Raw genomic sequence first — 24,274 nt, forward strand, 5'->3', positions numbered from 1 at the left:
CTACTACTTATTAGTGATTATATTCTTTCAAAGGATCATTGATTAGTGTACTAAACGCTTTACATGTACTGTCATTAAATTCTCATAAAAACTCTAAAAATGTAGGTATTATTTTTGCTTCATCTTACTATGCAAAAACTGAGGCTTGATAATCATATTTATAATAGTCGTGATGATGGTGATAGCATTGTCATGTGACAACAATGTGCCAGGCACTGTGCTTAGGCCTTTATAAACATTATCAGAATTTAGGTAACTTGCCTAAGATTATCTACCTAGCACCTAGGAAGCTGGATGTTCAAACTAGGTCAGAAGGGCCTCAGGATTTAACTGCCTTGAGCTTCATTTGTTTGTCTGTTAAATGGGGGTAATATTGTTCTGCTCACAAGGGCTTTTGAGATTCAAAAAAATGGCTTATGAAAGTATCTGGCATCCTTGCTTGAAACATACTTCCTTCCACATGTCATTTATTCATTTCATTAAAGACAGTTTTTTGAAAGACTCTGTCCTTCCTCTTTCTCCAGGTTTCTTTTCTCCGGGTTAAATATCCCCAGCTCCTCTCGTCTTCGTTCATTCATTCAAAACATACCGTGAGCTCTCTTCCCTGCTAAAATTTACATTCTAGAGGGAAAACAGATAGTAAGCAATACACATGGTAACGAAGTAAAGCATCTGCTGTGTTACAAGATAATAGGTGTCATGGTTGTGAACAACAAAGATAAAGGAAATTAGGAGTCTGGGAGTGAGTGGTTTTTGTTTTTGTTTTTTTTTTTTTTGTTTGTTTGTTTGTTTGTTTTTTTACTGTGGCTGTGTGACAAATTATCCCCAAAACTTAGTGGCTAAAAGCAACAAAGATCATTTATCATCTCTCGTAGTTGCTGGGGATCTAAAATTCAGATAAGATTTAGTGGCTGTGATTTATCTCTGTCCCATGACGTCCGGGACCTCAGGCAGAAGACTTGAAGGATGGCATCTGGAATAATCTAAAGGCTCATTCTTTCGTATGTCTGGCAGTTGAGGACCATCTTCTGTGGTCCTCGGTTCTTTTCCACATGACCCTCTGCATGTGACCTGGGCTTCCTCACAGCATGGGAACTGCGTTCCCAGGGTGAGTGTCTCAAGAAAGAGATCCGGGGAGAGGCCATTATTGCCTTTTGTGTCTGAAGCTCAGAAGCTCTACAGCATCACTTCCATGACATTCTGTGGCCAGGGCAGTTTCAGAGTTTTTCTTGGGTTCAAGAAGGAACATAGACCCCTACCTGTCAAGGGGAGAGTATCAGTGTCAGGTTGTAAGAAGTGCATGTGGGAGACACATGGATGCAGCCATCTTTGGAAAGTACTGTCTGCCATGATGGGCAAGGTAGGTTCATGGATAAGGTAACATTTGAGCGAAGATTTAAAGGAGATGAGGGAGTGAGCCATATGCCCATCTCCATCTGGGCAGAGCATTCCAGGCTGACACAAGAGCCTGTGCAAAGGCCCCGAGATGGGGATTGGACCAAGGGTATTTGGAGGCTAGGATGACTGGAGCAGAATCATCAAAGAAGAGAGTAGTAGGAAAGGTGGTCTGAGGGATATGGGGGAAGGGGACAGACCATGGGGGCTTCATAGGCCACTGCAAGTACTTTGGCTTTTACTCTGAGTGATATGGAGAGTCAAACGGAGGGCCTTGAGCAGACTTAAATTTTAAAAGTTACTCTGGCTTCCGTGTGAATAGACAGGTGGAGAGTGGGTACAGAAGATGGGAGACAAGTTAGGAGACTGGCAGCAATCCAGCGAGAGAAGTCTGCGGCTCTGACCAAGATGGTAGTAAAGGTGGTGAGAGGTGGTTGGACCATAGATCTGCTTTGAAGTTTTAGCCAACGAAACTTCCTGATGGATTAGATGTGTGAGAAGTAGAGAGGTCAACATCAAAGAAGTCATTAGAAGGATGGAATTGCCATTTTCTGATACAGGAAAGGCTGAATGTGTAACAGCGTTGCAGGTAAAAAAAAATCAGGACTTCAGTTTTAGAGATGGCAAGCTTGAGCTGTTTGTTAGATATCCAAGTGGAATTGTTGAAGAGGTAATTTTGATACATAAATAAGGAGTTCCAGAGAGGGATCTAAGCTGGAAATAAAAATTGATTAATCCTAGGCATTCAGGATGTTATTTAAATCATGATCCTGGAAGAAAACACCAAGGGATTGAGTGCAGCAGTAAAGAGGGCGAGGACTGAGCCCTGAGGCCGCCGTCATTAAGAGGCTGGGCACAAGAGAAGGAACCAGCAAAGGAAACTGGAAAGGAATGGCCAGGGTGTCCTAGAAACCTAGCAGAAAGTGTATCAAGGAGGAAGGACCTACTGAGGGCTCTGATTGGTCAAGACGGGGCTGAGAACCATTAACTTGAGCAATCACGGTGGTCATCCGGAGCCCAGACAAGCAGTTTCAGATGAGTCGTGGGACACATGCCTGAATGAAATGAGCTTATCGATAGTGGAAGGAGAGGGACTGGACAAGGCCAGCATAGACGACACTTTTCCTGAGTTTTGCTGCCAGGATGGGCAAGGAAGTAGAACAGTAGCTGGCTGGGGAAGAAGAATCAGGAGAAGGATTTGTTTTATTTTTTAAGATGAGAGAAGTAACAACACATCTGCGTGCTGTTGGGAATGATCTAGTCGCGTGAAAGTTTGTAGGAGGGAGAGGGAGGAGGGAAGCCTTGGAGGGATATCCTGGGGTGTGCTTTACTTTCAAGGATCCTTGCTTTTCTCCGCAGCAGGGCATGTGTAGGGTGGGCATGGGTGGCAGAGATAAGAAAAGGAAAAAGCCATCAGGCTACTGCCTGTTTTAAGCTGCCTTTCGGTGTCACTCCCTTCCCCTGTCTGTCTCTCCATGTGGACTGGGAACCCCAGCAGGTAGGGAAGTGGGAACCATAGCCATCACCTGGTCCTTTTTTTTTTTTCCTGAGACGGAGTCTAGCTCTGTCGCCAGGCTGGAGTGCAGTAGCAGGATCTCGGCTCACTGCAAGCTCCGCCTCCCAGGTTCAGGCCATTCTCCTGTCTCAGCCTCCTGAGTAGCTGGGACTACAGGTGCCGCCACCACGCCCGGCTAATTTTTTGTATTTTTAGTAGAGACGGGGTTTCACCGTGTTAGCCAGGATGGTCTTGATCTCCTGACCTCGTGATCCGCCCGCCTCGGCCTCCCAAAGTGCTGGGATTACAGGCGTGAGCCACTGCGCCCGGCCACCTGGTTCTTTTTACACTGTGAAAAGGAACCCTGAATGTAGATGGATAAACAGCACCTTTTAGTTCCTAGCAGATCACCATCTTCCTTCTTCTAGTCCTCTGAGACATAGGCAGTCTGACTTGACAGCAGGGACGGATCACTGAGCAGAGGTGCATGCAGGTGTCAGAAGGCCACGTGATGCCTCGTGCCAGTGACTGACCTGGGATGAGTCACTGTTCATTTAGGGAGAGAATCTCAAAAGGAATGACTAGTCATTGAGTAATTCCATTTCACCCTTGATTTTAGAAGGAAAGTGCCAGGAAGGGTAGCAATGAAATCATGAAAAAAAGTATTCCTAGTTTTTTCTTCGTACTGGTTGAAAAGAGAAAGTGTCCCGTGCTTTCCCTTTCTCATCATCCTTCCATAGGGTGACTTAGGGTATCTTCCCATCAAAATCGGTAATTCCTCACTTATCTCATCCCCTGTATTTCACTCTTGTGAAATAGATTTTCAGTTTTACAGATGAGAAAAATTAAGCTTTGAAATGGTAACACCGTTTGATATATTTGTGCAGTGGCAATTTTTTAGCTCGCAATTTGTCAAAAGGCTGACACTTAATGACACAGAATTAAAACCAACTATCCCAGATCATTAAAAGAGACTGGGGCTGGGGAGGGAGAGGCGGTGCAAATGGTGTTGCTTTTGTCTTTCCGACCTGCCTCTCTCATGATGTGCTCTGCAGTCGGTAAGAACATTGGATGAATTATAAGGTTTTAATCAGTAGAATAAAGTCAGGGTGGTCCTTTCATTTTAAGTGGCAGCTCAAATGTTTCGAACATTTGATGAGGAAATTAGAATTCTTAGAATAGGAGTTTAGTGTTTAAACATCAAGAATTAATCCAGAAATGAGTATATTAAGAGTCTGTGAAATGCCTTTACCTCACACTGCCCCTTCCCCTCTTTTCTTCTTTTCTGTGATAAGATTATCATGGTTTTGTTTTGCTTTTTCTTTTGAGATGGAGTCTCGCTCTGTGGCCCAGCCTGGAGTGCAATGGCGCTATCTGGGCTCACTGCAACCTCTGCCTCCCGGGTTCAAGCGATTCTCCTGCTTCAGCCTCCTGAGTAGCTGGGATTACATGTGCATGCCACCAAGCCTGGCTAATTTTTGTATTTTTAGTAGAGATGGGGTTTCACCATGTTGGCCAGGCTGGTCTCAAACTCCTGACCTCAGGCGAGCCGCCTGCCTCGGCCTCCTAAAGTGCTGGGATGACAGGTGTGAGCCACCATGCCTGGCCAAGATTATTGTGTTTTAAGTGTTACAGGATACTTGAATGTTGTACGATGTCATTTAAACAGCCTGTGTTATGAATGATGCTGGCCGCCTCCCCTCCCACCTTTCCCTGCCTTCACACTCTGTGCCCCCTTTAGAGCTTTGACCCCTTACTCCTTGCGGTCACCCATGAATTGCATTTTGTATTTAAAGACCTCCCTGCACAGTATCCTCTTATCTATGTGAGCAGCCCACAGTCTCAGCACCCTACACCCTGGCTGGAGTTCACCTTCTGGTTTGGTGTTATATTTCTAAAACCAGTTTGATTGTTTCTGTTGCGCTGGGGCTTGTGTTTTTCCAGTGCCCTGTACAGAGCAGGCCTCGACTGGTCTCCACATGGTTCTTCATCAGACTGGTTTGGATTTTACAAGGTGTTAGAGTTTTTTGATTAGCTCATGAGGTCTCGCACTTGAGTGTATGCCAGAGAAGTGATTCATCGGTAGAGTGATGAACGTAATGGGTGCCGTTTATCCCCAAAGATGCCCAGCTTTGTTCTGCTTAAGCTCAACATTGGTGGATAACAAACAATTCTTTGTAAATCGCGATTGCAGAATCCTGCTATTTGATGGCTTTGTTTTTCCTTTTGCTGTATAAACGACTGGGTAGCTCGTTCAGTGCACCTGTTATGGTAAGGGACTGCTATAGAGGACACTGAGCAGGAGGAGAGAAGGAATGATTACGCCTCAGTAAGAACGAGGGGTTTTTTAAGAGAAAAAAAACGAAGTAAGCCTAGCATATCTGATTGTACAGTCATTTTCCCCTTATTGTTCCTTTCTTATGTTTTCCCCTCCAGAGCTGCCCAGAAGTTAAATCTATCTTCTAAAAAGAAGAAACGTCGGCCCACTTCTTCCGCCGCCGAACCACCGCTCTTTGCCACCAGTTTCAGTGGGATCCTGCAGACCTCCCCTCCCCCAGCCCCGCCCTGTCTGCTGAGGGCTGTCAACAAGGTGAAGGACACCCCGGGGCTGGGCAAGGTAGGACCATCCGCCGTCCCTGCCATCTGCCCAGTGTGCGAGGTTCTGGATCAAGTTTCAGGAAGAAGAAAACGAGGGCTCCAATGTATTAAAATAAGACGGCACCAGGGAGAGAAGGAGGCAACATGAAATTCGTTTCAAAGTCCTGAAAATTGTCATGCGTTGCATACACTAAGTAGTAAACTAAGACATGCAAATTGTAAGAGAACTGATTTGCTTTTGGTGGGAAAAATAAGCTTGGCATTGTTTGACAGAATCATAGCTATTTAAAGAAAAGACATAAAGGCACAAAGTATCGAGGCAGGGGCAGGAGACCAAGGGAAGCCACAGTATAAGGTACAGAAATGAGATGTAACAAGGCGTCGTAATTTCCCTGTGACACTTTTGGGTTTTTCCTTCCCCTTCAGAGAAATCCCGACTCCTGCTTTGAACCAGAACACTGAGGGGATTCGTGAGGAGCGTTTGCAGTCATGCCTTTCTAGCCAACAAGGGCAATTTCGAATTGTTACAAATGCTTAGAAAGAGATGTAGGATCATGCTTACAAGCTATTGCTCAGCTACATTTGGGATATATTTATTTTTAAATGTCATTTCTAAATTCTTTCTCCCTTCCGAGGAAAGCGTTTGGGTGAAGTAACTTATGGTTTACTCATCATTGGTGAATAAGCCGGGGCTTATACAAACATGTAGTGAAAGAAAGAGGTGGCGGTTTTATTTTCCATTTTTATCAAAAATAGGAGTGGCGCACACGACCTCACTGGTCCTTTGCAGACTTAACGTGACTCCGGCCCTGGGCTGCATTTGGCCGGAGGTGCTAGTCTTGCTGAAGCTCCAGAGCAACTACTAAACTGTGCGGACTGAGATTCTACCTGTTCAGATTGCAGACTGCCAGTCCCCTGGGTTCCCAAACACGGTCGTGCCTGGGTCTCCAGGCATCAGAAGGCCTGTGTCTCTCTGGAGTCTCCCCTTACAACCTCTACCCTCTCTTCTTTTCTCCTTCCCCAGTTTCTCCCGTGTCCTTCCATCCTCTCCCACCCTCAATCTCCCCACCTTGTTGGGAAGGTATTAACTTCATGTGGTACTTTTCCCCAAGAAGAGTTTAAATGTCAAGATTACATTGAATAGTTCGGGCACAGTGGCTCCCACCTGTAATCCCAGAGCTTTGGGAGGCCACAGCAAGAGGAGCAGTTGAGGCCAGGAGTTCGAGACCAGCCTGGGTAACATAGCAAGACCCTGTCTTTACAAAAACATTTAAAAGTCAGCCGGGCACAGTGGCAGATGCCTATAGTCCCGGCTACTCAGGAGGCTAAGGAGGGAGGATCACTCAAGCCCAGGAGTTTGAGGCTGCAGTGAGCAATGATCATGCCACTGCACTGCAGCCTGGGTCACAGAGTGTCTCTATTTTTTATTTATTTATTTATTTATTTATTTATTTATTTATTTATTTATTGAGACGGAGTCTTGCTCTGCCTCCCAGGCTGGAGTGAGTGGCGCGATCTCGGTTCACTGCAAGCTCCGCCCCCGGGTTCCCGCCATTCTCCTGCCTCAGCCTCCCGAGTAGCTGGGACTACAGGCGCCCGCCACCTCGCCCGGCTAGTTTTTTGTATTTTTAGTAGAGACGGGGTTTCACCACGTTAGCCAGGATGGTCTCGATCTCCTGACCTCGTGATCCGCCCGTCTCGGCCTCCCAAAGTGCTGGGATTTTTTTAAAAAAACTTACATTGAACAGAGCAGTCCTTCCTCTGGCGGGAAGCATCCAGTCCCAGAGTTTCCATGGCGGTGGGCAGGGCAGATGGTTTTCGCTGAGGGCTTTCCCAGGCCCCGCGGTAAAGAAACACCGGAGGCAGGGCGACCGCCTGGGCTGTCTGTAGGGCCTGCCCCAGCGTCACTGGACATGGAAGCAGATGGAACAAAACAGTGTGGACCAGGACTCCTATCCAGGAGAGGACTCAGTGGGTGGGAGCCCCCGAGGAGGGGCCGTGGTACCCCACAGGGGCACACGAGTGTGATCGTGGATGGTTGATGACGCTGCCTTCTGTGGAGGGTGGGTCCAAGTAACTGCTGGGATCTTCTATTCTTTTTTACATTTTTTATTTTTAATTGTGGTAAGATAGAGATAACATAAAATGTGCCATCTCAACTGCTTTTAAGTATACATGGGCGCTCTTGTTTTGCAAAGAGGGATTTGGAACTTCGGTGCCGGAGCTGAACTGCCCTGGACACAGTGAAATCAAGCTGTCAGTGCAGCGACCTTCCCCTCCTGTGCTCTGAGCCACACCCCACTTCTCTTCGGAATAAGTGTGAGCAAATATTTAGGTGGTATCCCCTTGAAAAGGTGTCAGATGATTAGCCAACCTGGGGTGCTCATGTACCCCAATACAGCCCTGTCCAGGCACCTCAAAATGAAGCACATCAGAAACCATCCTCCTGCATCTACAGTACTGGACTTGTCTGTGGTTCCTAAAAGGGTTGATGTGGATGCATCTTCAGGTGGCTCTGACCTCTCCTCCTCTATCCCTAATGCCTTCCCTGGAATTCTGAGACGAGGACATCAGGGTGCCAAGGCCAGGGACCAAAACAGCAGAGTGTCCCAGCCAGCGGGATGACCCAGCACTGACACAAAAATAATTTGGGGGGCAAAGGACACTGGTCCGATCTTGATTTCATGATGTACCATATGTAGTGACCACAGGTAAGGGGCCTTACAATGAAGAGTTATGCTTGTTAGTAAACTAAAGTTTGCATTTCACACTTTTTTTAAATTAAAGATATCTGTCACTCATTTGCAATCCAAAATGCAATCAAAGCCCTGAGTTCCCCCATGGGACTGGGTCTTGGAGCGGGGCATCGGCCTGGGGTCACAGAACATAACAGAAGGTGTGGCTTCCGTCTGACCAGTGGCCACATGGCAGCTGAGTCCATCCTCCTGTCCTGCTCAGGCTTCTGGGGGGTGGGTGACAGTGAGGGGGAGGAAGTGACAGTTGGAGAGAAAGTGTACCATGATTGAAACAAGAAGCTGGCCGGGCGCGGTGGCTCACGCCTGTAATCCCAGCACTTTGGGAGGCTGAGGCAGGCAGATCACGAGGTCAGGGGTTCAAGACCAGCCTGACCAACATGGTGAAACCCTATCTCTCCTAAAAATACAAAGATTAGCCAAGTACGGTGGCACGCACCTGTAATCCCAGCTACTCAGGAGGCTGAGGCAGGAGGATTGCTTGAACCTGGGAGGCGGAGGTTGCAGTGAGCAGAGATTGTACCACTGTACTCCAGCCTTGGCGACAAGAGTGAGACTCTGTCTCAATAAAAAAGAAAAAAAAAAAAAAAAAAAGGAACAAGAAGTTACCAAGACCCTGCCTGTTCCTGCACAGAGCATCTGGTTCTTCCATTTCAGCAGGCTCTTACTCTGCCCTACCATATGGACGCCAAACTGCCTGACCTCAGTAAACGCCCTTCTTCCCAGACTCCTGCTTTTTCCACCTCCACTGATATCGCACCATAATTAGGAACAGCAGTTCTTTATACCCATGTGGAAAAATTTCCATCAATTTATCTCTGTTGCATAATTTATATTTTAATATCACCAAGAAATACAGTGGAGTTTAATATAGAACATAAATAATTAGTGCTATATATAAATCAGCAGGTTTGAGGTAGACAAGTTTGATTGAATTCCCAAAAGCGAGTTGATTGATTATTTAAACCTGACCTGGAGCCTCCCAGAGAGGAGGAGGGGAGCAGGAATCGCCAACGCTTGAGATGGCCCTGAAGGTGAGCGTGTTGTCACCCAGCCCGACCACTGCCCCTCAGGCCTCGGCCACCCACCACCTTCCTCTGGAAACCTGGGAGGTCTTCCTCCATAGGAATGGATTTCATGGGTTTATTTAGAGCAACTTCTTATTTAGTAAATAAGAAAACTGAGACCCAGTGAAGCTAACAGGTTTTCCAGTGACTCCAGAAGCAGGGCAAGAAGTCAGGACCTTTTGGCCATTTTATTTCCTACTGTATCACTGGCTGTCGCTAGATAAACATGACCTTGACAATTTGAGGTAGAGGCAAGAGTGTCATGGGACCACAGTGGTAGCACAATAACGTTGGGAACCAGTTGCCTTTGTCCAGTGGGGAAAGACATACTTTTCAGAGTCAGGGTTGGGGGAGGAAGGGGAATAACAGCCTACAATAGATACAGAGAATGAGGGAGAAAGGAGGTGTGCTGTCCCATCCTTTCCCTCCTTCCCACTCCCTGCTGTTTGCAGCAACAACCCCACTCCCCAACCACCACCAGGGAGTCATTGCCGGCCACTGAGCACCTCTTGAGGCAAAAGCTTTTCTGGAGGCCATGGAGATGGAAGAAATGGAGGTAACTTCCCTGTACTTGGAGTTGAGGCATGCACACGCACATGCACACACACACACACACACACAACATCGCAGGATCCTCTGCCCCTCGAGTGTTTCCTGATACACAGCAATATTTTTTGTTTGTTTGTTTTTGTTTTTTTGGTTTTTTGAGACAGAGTCTCGCTCTGTCCCCCAGGCTGGAGTACAGTGGTACACTCTTGGCTCACTGCAACCTCCACCTCCCGGGTTCAAGCGATTCTCCTGCCTCAGCCTCCTGAGTAGCTGGGATTACAGGTATGCACCACCACACCCAGCTAATTTTTGTGTTTTTAGTAGAAATGGGGTTTCTCCATCTTGACCAGGCTGGTCTCAAACTACTGACCTCCAGTGATCTGCCCACCTCGGCCTCCCAAAGTGTTGGGATTACAGGCGTGAGCCACCATGCCTGGCCCACAGCAAATATTTACTAAGCACCTCCTATGTGTCAGGTACCGTGCTGAGCAGTAGGCTTAGGTTTGAAATAATGGACAAGGCAGAGCACCTGTCCTTACGGCATTTATAACTTAGTGCTTTATTCCAGTCAGTCTTAGAAAGCTCACCAATTTGGGCCAATATGAAAGACAATCTGGTTTAAGGAAAAGTCAGGATTGTAGGCTTAAAATGATTCTGTCTCACTTTCAAGTTACATAAAGAAATTATACTACTGAGTAGTCTTACAGAGATATTCTTAATAAACAGATAAAGATGATTAGTGAATCAAAGCAGCTTAGTCCCCATTTATACTTCACTGATTTGGCTTATGTGTAAATGATGCTTCTAATCTCTTTGAAAACGGTTCCTTCTCCTAAGTCAGTCAACGTTCTTCATGAAATTTGTTTGCACAATTATTTAACATCCATGTTTAAGGTTCATTTGTTGGTATGTCACAGCTTAATGTCAGAGCTTTTTGTCTTGGATTACAAGCTTTCAGAGCAAAGCATGTTATCTGTTTGACTTGCTAAGTGTATGGCTCTGCAGCCACATCATGGTGCATCATCATTTTTAAAAGTGAGAAGGTAATGGTGATGGTCATATTGGATTGATAACAATCAACCTGTAGGTTGGTTGGTTCTCCTCTTCCCAGAAGAATACCTGAAAGGAAATACATGAAGCACGAAGGGAAAGGGAGCCGTCTTTCTCTTCACAATCTCCGGGGATGCCTCAAAAGAACGACTATGATCAGCACCTACCCCTTTTCCCCCCAGACATATTTGAGTAAAATCAGAAAAATCTGATGGGTGAATCCTAGCATCAAGAGAACAGACGCTCTAGAATTTGGAAGGAACATAAAAAATTGAATGGAGCAACAGGAAGAGGAATTGTAGAAAATTAAGCTGGGAATAGGTCAAGGAGGGCTTATCATACTTGATTCAGTCAGCAAATCACTATAAAGACCTGCTGTCTTCCAGGTACTGTAGTAAGTGCCACTGAACGGGGCAGGACACAGGAACTGGTTGGCTGCTCTGGCACAGTAAGGAGAAGATATATCCTGATCTCCATAAACTCTAGGCTCCCATGAAAATGTCTGATGGGCATTCAGCCTCAGCCAGCACTCCTGGGCCATAAATGCTGCTTCTCAACCTTAGGATGCCTGCCTAGCCTCATCTGGGCAGAAGAGCTGTGGGGTGTCTGTTAACAGTGAATCCCCATCACCCCCCATGTCTATCACCACCCATGTCCATCACCACCCATGCCTATCACCACCCATGCCCATCACCACCCATGCCCATCACCACCCATGTCTATCACCACCCATGTCCATCACCACCCATGTCTATCACCACCCATGCCCATCACCACCCATGTCCATCACCACCCATGCCCATCACCACCCATGCCCATCACCACTCATGTCTATCACCACCCATGCCCATCACCACCCATGCCTATCACCCATGCCCATCACCACACATGCCCATCACCACCCATGGCCATCACCACCCATGCCCATCACCACCCATGCCCATCACCACCCATGCCCATCACCCATGCCCATCACCACCCATGCCCATCACCAGCCTATCACCACCCATGCCCATCACCACCCATGCCCGTCACCACCCATGCCCACCACCACCCATGTCCATCCATCTGGGTATTTCTGAAGTGCTTGATGGAGATTTATCCTCTCTGAGCAGTAAAGCCTGAAAGCAGGCAATTTGGTGGGCTTATCAGAATTGCAATTTAGAAATAAACTCGGATGTCTGGCCGGATTATCTTTCTTATCCAATAAAAACAGGAGCCATTATTCTCTGTTCTCCTCAATCATTAATTTTAAGTAATCTGTCTCTTATTCAGCACTGTTTTCCAAACCTGGTAGCAACATATTCTGGCGTCTATTAAAACTTATGTTTGCTAATCTGTCTCACAAACATATATACACACTTAGGCACTATGTACTTCATGTCATTAGGTCTTTTATTGTCTAGATTCAGCTTAACTCTAAGTTGTCCTTTGTTTAGTGTGTAAACTAAGCATAGAAAAAAAAGAATAAAACAACCATGTGTGCTTTTTAGCAGAAACCCTTTTCCTGTACAGATGTATGAGCATTTTTAGAGTAGAAGTCATTTAGTTACTAAGTCCTTGTGACACTGTGTGGAAGAGAAAGACAAGATTTCTCTTCAGTTTACATTCTGCTTATAGGAAGAGGAGAACAAGATTTTAAAAATTAGATTAACATATTGTGGTGTTTGTTTTGTTTTGTTTTTATTATTTTTTATTTTTTTGAGACGGAGTTTCACTCTCGTTGCCCAGGCTGGAGTGCAATGGTGCGATCTTGGCTCACCGCAACCTCCACCTCCTGGGCTCAAGTGATTCTCCTGCCTCAGCCTCCCTAAAATACTGTTTTCTGTAGCTGTTATTCACTTAGTCAACAAGTAGAAACAGTGGAGATACCTCTCTCTTGTTCAGGAGGTGATGCCAGAATGGATCCAGGGGAAAAATCTCATGCCTTCCAGCCCACCAAGGTGCAGTTTATTTACACACAGATTGTCCAGTTCCTCATTATTATTGCTGCCCCTCCTCATCCTGAAGCATGACCAAAGAGAAGAGAAAAGATCTGAGCCAGAGTTAACATCGTTACTTCAAGTATTCATAAAGAATTTAAATGTGATGGATAATTCTGGATCCCACTAGATCCCAGTGGAGTCTGGATCCTGCTAGATCCCACTACACTCACAACTCCATTCTTAAACACTAAAGTTGGGAAAAGCGAATTGTGAGTTCTCTTTTATTTTGGTTCGCTGTTGGAGGGGGCCGGAACGGCATAAATAATACCTGTTCATCACTATAGCTAGCCTGATAGCTTTGTAAATTAAATTGTTAGCTCTTCTGGGAAATCAACTCATGTGACGTTGAACGCCCTAGTTAAGCTTACGTAGAGTTGGTGGTGGTGGTGGTTTTCCCTGTCTTACTTTATTTCTTATTTTGAGCCTTCCTTCAACCCGTATCTCAAGAGAAAGGCGTCTTGGGAAAAATGTTCTGACTCATTCATCTTCGCGGGTTCTTTTTTCCCACGGATGTAGATTTCGCCAGCCTCTGGGCCGCACATGCGCAGTATGCACGCTAGCGCCACCCCAGGCGCCCGGAGCTCAGGAAGCGCAGGTGGCGCTGCCCGAAGGATCGTGCTATTTCTGGGGCAAACCTGAAGACCTCAGGCACAGGCGCTTTCTTCTATGCCACGCCACTGTTGAACTTAGCAGTCCCCATTCTTGCAAAGAGAGGGAACTATTAGGAGATTATTCTCCATTAGAGGTTACTGGACAGGAAAGTCATCACGAGGACATGTATAAAGAAAGCGTGAGCCAGGCGCGGTGGCTCACGCCTATAATCCCAGCACTTTGAGAGGCTGAGGCGGGTGGATCACTTGAGGTCAGAAGTTCGAGACCAGCCTGGCCAACATGGTGAAACCCTGTCTCTACTGAAAATACAAAAAATTAGCCGGGCGTGGTGACAGGCGCCTATAATCCTAGCTACTTGGGAGGCTGAGGCAGGAGGATCACTTGAACCCAGGAGGCAGAGTTGCAGTGAGCCGAGATCGCCACCACTGCACTCCAGCCTGGGCGACAGAGTGGGACTCCATCTCAAAAAGTGTGAAGCCATTTTCATTCTTCATTATTAATATGATTGCCTTTAATTCTGCTAAGGAGGATGTGTGGATATCATTTTCTGTTGTCTTCATAATCAAATGGAGAAGAAGGGGTAAGCAGCACATTTCAGTTTAATTAGATCAGATTTCTGATAGGATGGCATGTCGCTACATACAAAATACTCATTTTCTGGCTTTCCTGGCCAGAGATGCCTACACAGAGCAAAATGGATGAAAGGGCCTGCAGTGAGCAGGAAGGACTGGTTTGGTCCTGTAGCCCAGAGTGTCCTATCTTATATCCCAGGTCTGTTCTTGAGCTTTCAGGCTGCAAGTAAAGAAACGAATTTAGCATCCACTTTCTCCGTGGAGATCCTGCATTTCCTGCTTCTCTGAACTTCCCCTGCCTGCTCCATATGAGTAGACAGGCTCTTCTGAACACCTTCTTGTTGAAGTCTCAGGGACATGACGCCTTCCAGGCACTGATATGTGTACATATACTCCACAAGACGTGTCTGTGGGCAAGCTAGAGTTCAGCCCTTACGTTTCTAGTGGAATGTTCGTTTCAGTTTCCCTCACTAGGTTGTTAGCTTCTTGGGAGGAGGAAACATCGTCTTTTCATCTTTGTACCCTTTCAGTGCCCGCTTAGTGCCAGAAAGGATACTCAATGTGGTTGAACTTAAAAAAAAAAAAAAATTCTATTCTGTCCTTGTGAAGTCTTGATGGGGCATTGAGCACTGTGTAGAGTCCGTCCTGAAAAAGGCAGCTGCGAAAATGAGGCAGAAACAGTGAAAACATGGACATGACCAGAACCCAGTGGTCCTTGGCTCCACCCGCTCTTCCCAGGGTGCGAATTGTCCTGGGGTTTTACATCACCAAGAAGATGGCGCTTCATGCCACACACTGGCAAAGAGGAAACAGTGTCCACATCCCTCACTGAGGCATTTTCTCGAAGACCATCTTGTCCTGTCCTCTCATTGTGCACATAAGGAAACTGAGGCGCAGCAAGAGGCACTAACTTGTTGACCCACTTATGTGGGAGAAGACAAAAGTTTAAACTTTTGAATGTAAAAGATGATTTGTTGTGGAAAACTGTAAATCAGAATTTGAATAAGAGATTCTTAATCTTTCCCCCCCCATTTTGCAACATTTTTTTTTTTTTTTTTTTTTTTTTCCGAGACAGAGTTTTACTCTTGTCGCCCAGGCTGGAGTGCAATGGTGCAATCTGGGCTTACTGCAACCTCCGCCTCCTGGGTTCAAGCGATTCTCCTGCCTGAGCCTCCCAAGTAGCTGGGATTACAGGTGCCCATCACCACGCCTGGCTAATTTTTTGTATTTTTAGTAGAGATGGGGTTTCACCTTGTTGGCCAGGCTGGTCTTGAACTCCTGACCTCAGGTGATCCACCTGCCTTGGCCTCCCAAAGTGCTGGGATTACAGGCGTGAGCCACCACACCTGGCCCCATTTTGCAACTTTTGATCTCAATTCTACTGGCTCTATTTTAAGGTATTAAATGGAGATGGTAGGCTTGTACATGTGTGTGCACGTGTGTGTGTGTAAGTGTGTAGTAGTAGTAGGAGAAGAAAGATAATTTTTATAAGGGGACTTTTTAAAAGCTAGCAACGTTTATCATAATTGGTGGACAGCCTTGGGGCCTCCTGGAATACCTGTAATTCCTAATTAGCATCCTGATTTATGGAATAAAAACATGAGATAAAAATGAGGGAATTCTCTCTGGAATAAATGCTACTGTCTCAATTAACCAAAGGGCAATAAGATGGATTATGATGCCAGAATAGGGCTTTTGATCAGTCTTTGTCCAAAAACCACATTTTAGTTAAGCTCAGCACAATTAGACCATTACTGATATAAAGAGAATGGAAATAGTAGGTATATTTTAAGCTAACATTCCCAGCATCTTATCTTTCTGTAGTCTTTCTCTTGTTAATGGATGAAAGGAAAGTTAAGCATGATTTGTTATAATTATCCCATTAAAATGGGATTGATAGAAATATTTCATATTAAAAAAATGGTGAGTCCAAACTGCTGAGTTAATTAGAAAGTTTTCCTTTGTGCCTCAAACAGAATAGGAAATGCTGTTCTTGCCTGCTGAATCGTTCGTATCAAATAGAAAATATTTGAATCCCTTTCTAATGCTTCATTGAACCGAAATGTATTATTATGAAGAGGGAGAATAATTCTGATACATTCTTTTTTCTTTGAGTAGAGACGGGGTTTCACCATTTTGGCCAGGCTGGTCTCAAAGTCCTGACCTCAGGTGATCCGGCCGCCTCCGCCTCTCAAAGTGCTGGGATTACAGGAAAAACAACGAAAAATAGAACAATTACAGTAGCACTAAGTGCTAGTAATTTCCTGCCAAATCTCTCTTCCAGTTCCCTCAGTCTGCCTCTGTGTTCTGTGCCACAACCAAAGATTCAGATTATCAATTTTGCCCCCTTGTAGCTCAGTTGAGGCCTCTTAACCAACAGCAGTGAACGCTGGGTGGCTTCGTTAGTGGTGCTCTGTTGCAGCTGTAGCTAATAGAGTTATTTCTCGCTGAAATCGGTGATGGTAACGTTGGTCTGTTTTCCAATGCTAGCTTCTTCAGTTTCCTCTGAGTTCTTTTCTCCTGCAGTGTGAGATCACAACGGCATGCCTTATAGAAGAGTGCTCTTGCCTGCTCCATCCCGGCTGCTCCCAGGCCGTCCCTGGCTCCCCACCAGCAGCCTGCCATAAATGCTCAGCTGTCTGTTCCCCAAACAGCAGCATCGGCCCTGCATCTAGGACCCTTTCTGTATGTACCCTGAAAACCCACAGCGCGGTGGTTAGGCTGGAGCAGCTCAGGCCAGCTTGGGGCAAAAAGCAGAGAACTGAGACCGTGTAGTGAGATTGGTTCAGCCAGTATTGGTGGAGGAGCTGCTGGGGGCCAGGCACACGCCGGAAAAGTGGTGTGTATGTCCTGGAGTCTGAAGCAAGAATGGCATCAGGCAGTGTGGAACCAATTTGTAAACTCCTCACACAGACTGTCATGAGTAACTAAGTTGCTACAAGCTCTTTTGTGTGTGTGTGTGTGTGTGTGTGTGTGTGTGTGAACTTCAAAGCAGGAAGCCCCGAAGAGTTTACAACAATGGAAACTCTCAGGTTTTACAGGAAAAGGGAGAATCTTGCTTTCCCCACAGGTTATTTGCTTTCACAGCCTGGCCATGTGCCCCTCTCCCTCAAGTTTGAGAAGCAGGACAAAGGGCCCTGGGAAGGCCTTAACCCGTGAAGAGCTGGGGGACAGTCATTTTTGTCCCGTCATCATGCATTTGATCTGCTCCTTGTTTTATGTATATATATAATTTTAGACAGGGTCTGACTTCATCACCCAGGCTGGAGTGCAGTGGCCCTGACACAGCTCACTGCAGCCTCAACTTCCTGAGCTCAGGGGATCCTCCCACCTCAGCCTCTCAGGTAGCTGGGCCCACAGGCACACGCCACCATGCCCTGCTAAATTTTTGTATTTTTTGTAGAGACAGGATTTCACCATGTTGGCCAGGCCGGTCTCAAACACTTGGACTCAAGCGATCCACCCGCCTTGACCTCCCAAAGCGTTGGGATTACAAACATGAGTCACTGCACATGGCCTGTTTTAAATATTTTAAGAACATATTTTATCGTATTTGCACAAGAAGATTTTCTATGAAGGACAATGTTTTGAAAATCCAATCAGTAAGATACTTGCTGGAAGGTATTTTTATAGAAACCCATGAAAAGCTAGTCATTGGAAATCAGAAAAACAGAGAGCAGGGTTTGTAGCTCGGCCTTTCCTCTACCTTGTTCCCCATTCTATAAAAAGTGAAAAAGTAGCAAAGTAGCACCCTACAGGGTGTTCAGAGGTGCTGGAGGACTAATAACGCACCATTCGCATGTCCACGCCATGTGACCCTGCAGTCACGCTCTGTTACAAGAACAGATGGTGAAATGTGGCCAGGAATGGATCCCGGAAGCCCAGAAGGAAGCTGGCTCTTGTCTGGAGGCTCCCAGGGTGGATCTGATCGGCCTTTGCTTGGCTGATTCCTGTCCATCCTGTGGATATCAGTGAAACGCCAACTCCTCGGGGAGGCGTTCCCTGCCAGCCTCCCCCACCCCAGGTTATCCAGGTTGGGTGCCACCTCATGTGCTTCCGTAACCCCTCACAGTTTCTCCTTATTGCATTCATCACCCTTTAGATGACTGATCTGCATAATTCCATGTTCCGTGGGTCTCCATATTGAATGTAAGCTCCATGAGGGCAGGGCCGTGTCCCTCTCATTCCCCTTTGAATCCAGAGCACTACACAGTGCCCAACTGGCATAGGTGCTCAGTAAACACTAGTTGTATTAGCCAGAGTTCTCCAGAGAAACAGAACCAGCAGGATGTGTGTGTGTGGACAGTAGGGGTGGGAGATTGCCTGATTTTCAGGACTTAGCTCCTGTGCTTGTGGAAGTTGGTGGGCAGGCTGGAGACGCAGGGAAGAGCTGCAGCTGGAGTCCAAAGGTGGGCAGCCGACCAGCAGAATTCCCTCCTGCTCAGGGATAGTCAGCTTTGGTTCTATTCAGGCCTTCAACTGGTTGGATGAAGCCCACCCACGTTATGGAAGGTTGTCTGATTTACTCAAACTCAGCTGATTTAAATGTTAATCTCATCTCATCTAAAAAAAATACCTCCACAGAAATATGATCACATATCTGAGTACTGGGGCCCAGCCAAATGGACGCATTAACCATCGCACTAGGTGAATGAATGGAATGATGACATTGGTTTCCAATCTGTAGCGATGATCCTTCACATCTGTATAAGGCCTCACAGTTTCCATGCCCTTTCACCTATATCATCTTCCTGGAATTTTTTTTCGTTTTTTTTAGACAGTCTCACTCTGTTGCCCAGGCTGGAGTGCAGTGGGGCAATCTTGGCTTACTGCAACCTCTGCCTGCTGGGTTCAAGCGATTCTCCTGTCTCAGCCTCCTGAGTAGCTGAGATTACAGGCACATGCCACCACTCCCGGCTAATTTTCGTATTTTTTATGGAGATGGGGTTTTACCATGTTGCCCAGGCTAGTCTCAAACTCCTGGCCTCAAGTGATCCACCCACCTTGGCCTCCCAAAGTGTTGAGATTCCAGGTGTGAGTCACTGCACCCAGCCTCCCAGGATTCTTAATACAGCCCTGAGAGGTAGGCGGTGGGGTAGTGCTGGGAGGCAGGGGCTTGTTAGGTGCTGCCCATAGATGAGAACACTGAGATTCATAGAGAGCAAAATAATTCCTAGAGGTGACACCGCTTTTCTGAGTGGATAGAGTGACACCATATCTTTGTTTCTACCATTCTTTTCCAAATCATACAACATATGAGCCATTCATCTTGTGCCAAGCACTGTTCAGAATGCTCCATCCTCATGACACCTCTGTGGGAAGCTTCCACCATCACCACTCCTCTTTTACATTGGAGGAAGCTGGACCAGATCTAAGGAATCTGCCCAGCATCACATGCCTGGTCTGTGGTGGAGCTGGGCTATGAACCCCAACTCTGGAACCTGTCCTCTGGACGGCTGCCTGAGACGGTCTCTCTCTAGGTGCCTTATGTGGTCATTTTGGTAGCAGAAGAGGCACAGTAAGCAAATGTTTCTGGCTGGTGTGCTGCAGCTGCCTTGGTGGGGTGGCAGGCAGGGGGCTGTGGCAGAGGCGGAAGCTGGTCATCCTCCTCTGCCACTGACAGTCCCAGGCTCTTTTCCCTCATCATCTCAGATAGCTTTGCGGTTGTCACTGTGTTGTTTCATAAATGGATTTTTTATGCGGATTTTTATATATGGATTGCCGCGTGACTTATGTTTCCCTGCCCTAAACACACCAGTGAAGTACATTAATACTCAAAATGACTTTGGAAAGACCACAACAAACAAACAAAAGTCCTAAATTCCGTGGGAGGAAAAACCACGAATCTTTAGCCCTACTCCAGAGTCGTGAAAACTGAGAGCCGAAGCCAAGGTGAGGACACACCCCGGGAGCTGACGGGCTGTTTAGTCCCAGCCTAGATTATATGGAGGCACCTGGGTGATTCCATTTCATTGAGAATTCTGTGTCTAGAGCACCAGACAGTGACCACAGAAATGTTTGCATTTCAGCTTTTGTTTAAAGAGATGTGTTGTGAGTATTTGTCGAGCCATGGTCTGTGGGGACACTGCTGGGAGAGGGAGCATTTCTGGAGCCCATCATGGCTTTCTTCCCTGTCTGGCCTCTGCTTTTACTTTCCTTTGATCATGGACCCCTCTATCTCTTGTGTCCAAACCCACCTACTTTTCCAGATCTGGCTAAGTGCCTTCTTCCTCCAGTGTCCCACCCCTGTCCCCTGCTGAGCCCCCTCTTTTCTCCGTTTTGTCTCATGTACTATCCCTTGCCCAGATTTCTCTCATTAACCATTTGCCACTCTGTCGCTGTCACCACTTCATGGGTACAGGTTTTCTCCTCCGCTGACTCTTTAGGCTACTTGACGGTGGGAATCTTTGTTCGTATTGCATTCATGTCCCTGAAAATGCTCAGCCATATGTCAGACCGACAGAACTCCCTGAACTGAAAAACACTAAGATGTGGAGTATAGCACAGTCCTTATATGACGTTTTCCCTGCTTTTCCCTATCATTTACCCGTCACCTCTTAGTCCATCTGGTCATCCATTGATTCATTCAGAAGACATGTATTATGGATCTTCTGTGTGCTAGTTACTTTGGGAATACCCCGATGAGTTAAACATGGTCTCTATCTTTAAGGATTCCAGAAATTGCTGTCAGAAAGAGTTAAAAATCATTCTTTAGGTAGATAGCTCAAACTAAAAATACCTGTTATTATGATCATCACTCTGGCTTATCATGGCAGATAAGGCTGAAACTTGTCCCAGATAATTGGCTTCCTGGTGAGGTTTCTCCCTCCTTCTTTGTCACTGAGTAGACGCTAATATTCCTACAGTATTCATACCGCCTTGTGAGGACAACCGATAGTGCAGCAGCCAGGGAAGGCTGCACCTGTGCTCTCATTTTAGCGCTTTGATGTGCTGCATGCGGTTGCCCTGCAGTTAGTTCACATGCGTGAATACAATGGCGTGGAAAACATGTGTGCTCGTACACACCCCTCTCCAAAGAACTCACACATGCTTTGCTTCTGCAGAGAACTCCCCTGAATGTATGTGATGAGGAAGCTGGGCTTTTCCTCTCTGTGCTGGGCTGAAGCGAGGGGTTTGCTCACGGTCATATAGAAAGTCATCCGCTCAACCGGGCCATGCTCTTCCATCGAATGGCGACACCAGGGCCTTCTTTGTTGTGCTTTTGCCGCAGAGGGAGAAACGTCATCTCCTTCAAAATTCCAGTGTTTCCTGGTCTCCTCTGAGAATGCCCCTCTTATGATAGGCGAGAAGCACCAGGGATAGGCGGGATTCTTGGATAACGTGTGTCCTGGAAGGTGCTGTATTCTGGAATGGGGAAGGGAGGAGGGGAATAAAGGAGAAAGAAGGGAATTCTTTTCATTTCAAGCAATAGAAATTCAAACTGTGATGTCTGGTGGAACCAGAGCACGAGAAGGTCATGAACGCCCGGAACTAGGATCTCCCGAGTGCTCCGGACGCTTCTCTTCTCGTCTCTTATTTGTGCTTCTTCCCACATTTTGGCTTAATTCTTCGTTTCAGGACAGCTTTCTCTCTTACAGCGGCCACCAGCAGACTGGCAGACCCCTGTCCTCTCTGGCCCTAAACTCAGAACTTCCGGGGGGGCTCGGATGAGCAGGCGGTTGGCGGTCAGGAAGCGACTGCTCAGATGAAGGGGGTACCAGGACTGGGGTGCTCAGGAGCATCTGCCTGCATGGAAGACGCTACCCTACAAGAAGGCCGGAAGGACAGACAGATGTCGCCCCTGCATTTTTTGATGGTTTGTAGGAAGCATCAGCGAGCATTTAGGAGAACAAGCCAAGACCAAGTTACACAGAAAATGACAGGCCTCAAATCCAGACGCAACCCCTGTCAAACCCAGTGCTGGGGAGGCGGGGAGCCCTTCACCCAGCCATATTTACCGAGTATTGACTCAGGGTTTATCGGGGTTTAATCGATTATAGATAAAGCCTGTGAAATGACGATTTGGGGGGGTTCATTTTGTGGACCACTGATTTCACAATCATTTTGCAGTTTCTAGGGGAGAAAAGTGACCTGCATATTCAACAAACAGCTTAGAGAATGGAGACTGTGTAGGGATTTGCCCTAGGGAGTAGAGTAGGGAGAGGTGCATTGCCAAGAAAATCGGAGACTTGTTAACAGGCCCATCGTTTCCAAAGAGATGGAGATGCAGTCCCGAGTCAGTGCTCCGGCTTGCTGGGGGCACTGGCTCCGGGTGGACAGTCTTACATCTGCCTGGCAATGCTGGCTATGCTATGACCTGCTTCCTCTGTGAAACAGCTGTTGAACAAAAATGTCCAAATTTTAGCACATCAATCTTTTCTTCTTCTCCTTCTCGTCCTCCTCCTCCTCCTCCTTTTTTTTTTTTTTTTTTTTTTTTTTTTTTTGGTTGAGAAAGGGTCTGGCTTTGTCACCCAGACTGGAGTGCACTGGCGTGAACACAGCTCACCGCAGGCTCAACGTCCAAATTCAAGCGATCCTCTCACCTTAGCCCCCCAGGTAGCTGGGACTACCAGCATGTGCCACCACACCTGGCTAATTTTTGTATTTTTTTTTGGTAGAGACGGGGTTTTGCCATGTTGCTCAGGCTGGTCTCAAACTCCTGAGCTCAAACCATTTGCCTGCCTTGGCCTCCCAAAGTGCTGAGATTACAGACATGAGCCACTGCACCTGGCATTTTTGTTTTTATTTTGTTTTTAATTAGGTTTTTTTTTTTTTTTTTTTGAGATGAAAGTCACTATATCATCAAGACTGGTCTCCTGGGCTCAAGTGATCCTCCCACCTCAGCCTCTCAAGTAGCTGAGCTTACAGGCACAAGCCACCGTGCCCAGCCAAGCACATTAACCTTTACGAAAATGTTTCATTTCTACCTTTCCCCACTCTTGCGATGGCTCACCACAGTCATCCCATTTTCCCAGCAGCGTGGAACTCACAGTCAGAAGGGCCCATTCTCCCAAATTAACCCCACCTGAGGGTTACATCATGTAACACACACTGGGAATGAGGGACAAGGAACATCTGTCTCCATCTGTGCCATGTGCTAACTTCCTGTGTCACCCAGGAACACTAACCTAACACCTCGGAGTGCCTCCGCAGAAGTGGGGTGAGCTACAGTAATTTTGGCTAAAGGTCCAAATTGAGGCCAATCTCAGGGAATGTCCATCTAACTAGAGGTAAGGCATTTAGTCAACCACCCTCCAAGCTCAAACAGGCAGAGGGTAGAATTGAGGGGGAATGGCAGCGGTTACTAGGAGGCTGGTCACTGGCAACCTGGGGTTTCAGGAGCAAGAAATCCATCCTGGATACTGCGAAGGCCCTTGATTCTTAGAAAAGTAGGGTCCTGGCGTCAGAGCTGGAGCAGCATGAAACAGATGACAGCTGAGACACAGGGCCAGTGGGTGATCAACTGCAGCCTCGTAGGTTTCTCTTTAGAGGACTGGAGTGACTCCCAGGCTCAGTAGAGGACTCAGTAGGGGACTCAGTAGAGGACTGAGCCTGGAGAAGCCCACGGCCACCCTGCCTCCATTCCAACCAAGATTATTCACTCCACTCCTGTTTAGCTGGTCACATGGCTCCCCCATTCCTTGCTCTCCATTGCCCTCAGTCCAAAGTCCAAATTCCCCCCCTGCCCAGGGCTGCAGGGAGCTCCCTGGCCTCTAGTCCATGCTTCTCTCACCTGCCCCCTTGACTTCAGTGAGTAGTTTTTGGTGCTGCAAAGAGGACACAACTCTCTCCCACCTTCAGGCCTTTGACCTGCCTGGGCAGTGCCCTCCCCATCTTCCTCCTTTGCTCTGAATTCATCCTTCTTCTTCAAGCTTTAATTTCGATGTTTTTCCTTCACCCCACTTCCCCAAGGACGTTCCCTCCTGCCCCTGAGGCCTCTTGCGCTGCTGGGTTCTAAGTGGGCATTGATTTCTCTGTGTAGAGTTTGTCCTTTGAGACTGAGGGCTCTCTGAAGACAGGGATTACGTGAACCAGGTCCCTCCTGGATGATGGAAGGTGCTAGATACATGTTTGTCTAGCCACAGGGATCAGAGCTCAGAAGGTTGCAGGGATAGGGAGAGCCCACTGTGGCGTCCTGCCTGCCCTCTCTGAACGTTCACTCTGAGTCACTTCAGTTACTCTTTACCTGGACAACAAC

The 24,274-nt window shown here is 46.9% G+C and overlaps 1 protein-coding gene across 1 annotated transcript in view; it reads left to right on the top strand.

The window, feature by feature from the left end:
* Positions 1–24,274, top strand: part of KIF26B (kinesin family member 26B) — a 561,163-nt gene that overhangs the window by 378,464 nt on the left and 158,425 nt on the right. The window contains 1 exon segment of the mRNA XM_050772633.1: positions 5,327–5,507. Within this exon segment, the coding sequence (XP_050628590.1) occupies positions 5,327–5,507 (181 nt within the window).

Source organism: Macaca thibetana, chromosome 1, assembly GCF_024542745.1.
Source record: "Macaca thibetana thibetana isolate TM-01 chromosome 1, ASM2454274v1, whole genome shotgun sequence".
Taxonomy (NCBI): domain Eukaryota; kingdom Metazoa; phylum Chordata; class Mammalia; order Primates; family Cercopithecidae; genus Macaca; species Macaca thibetana.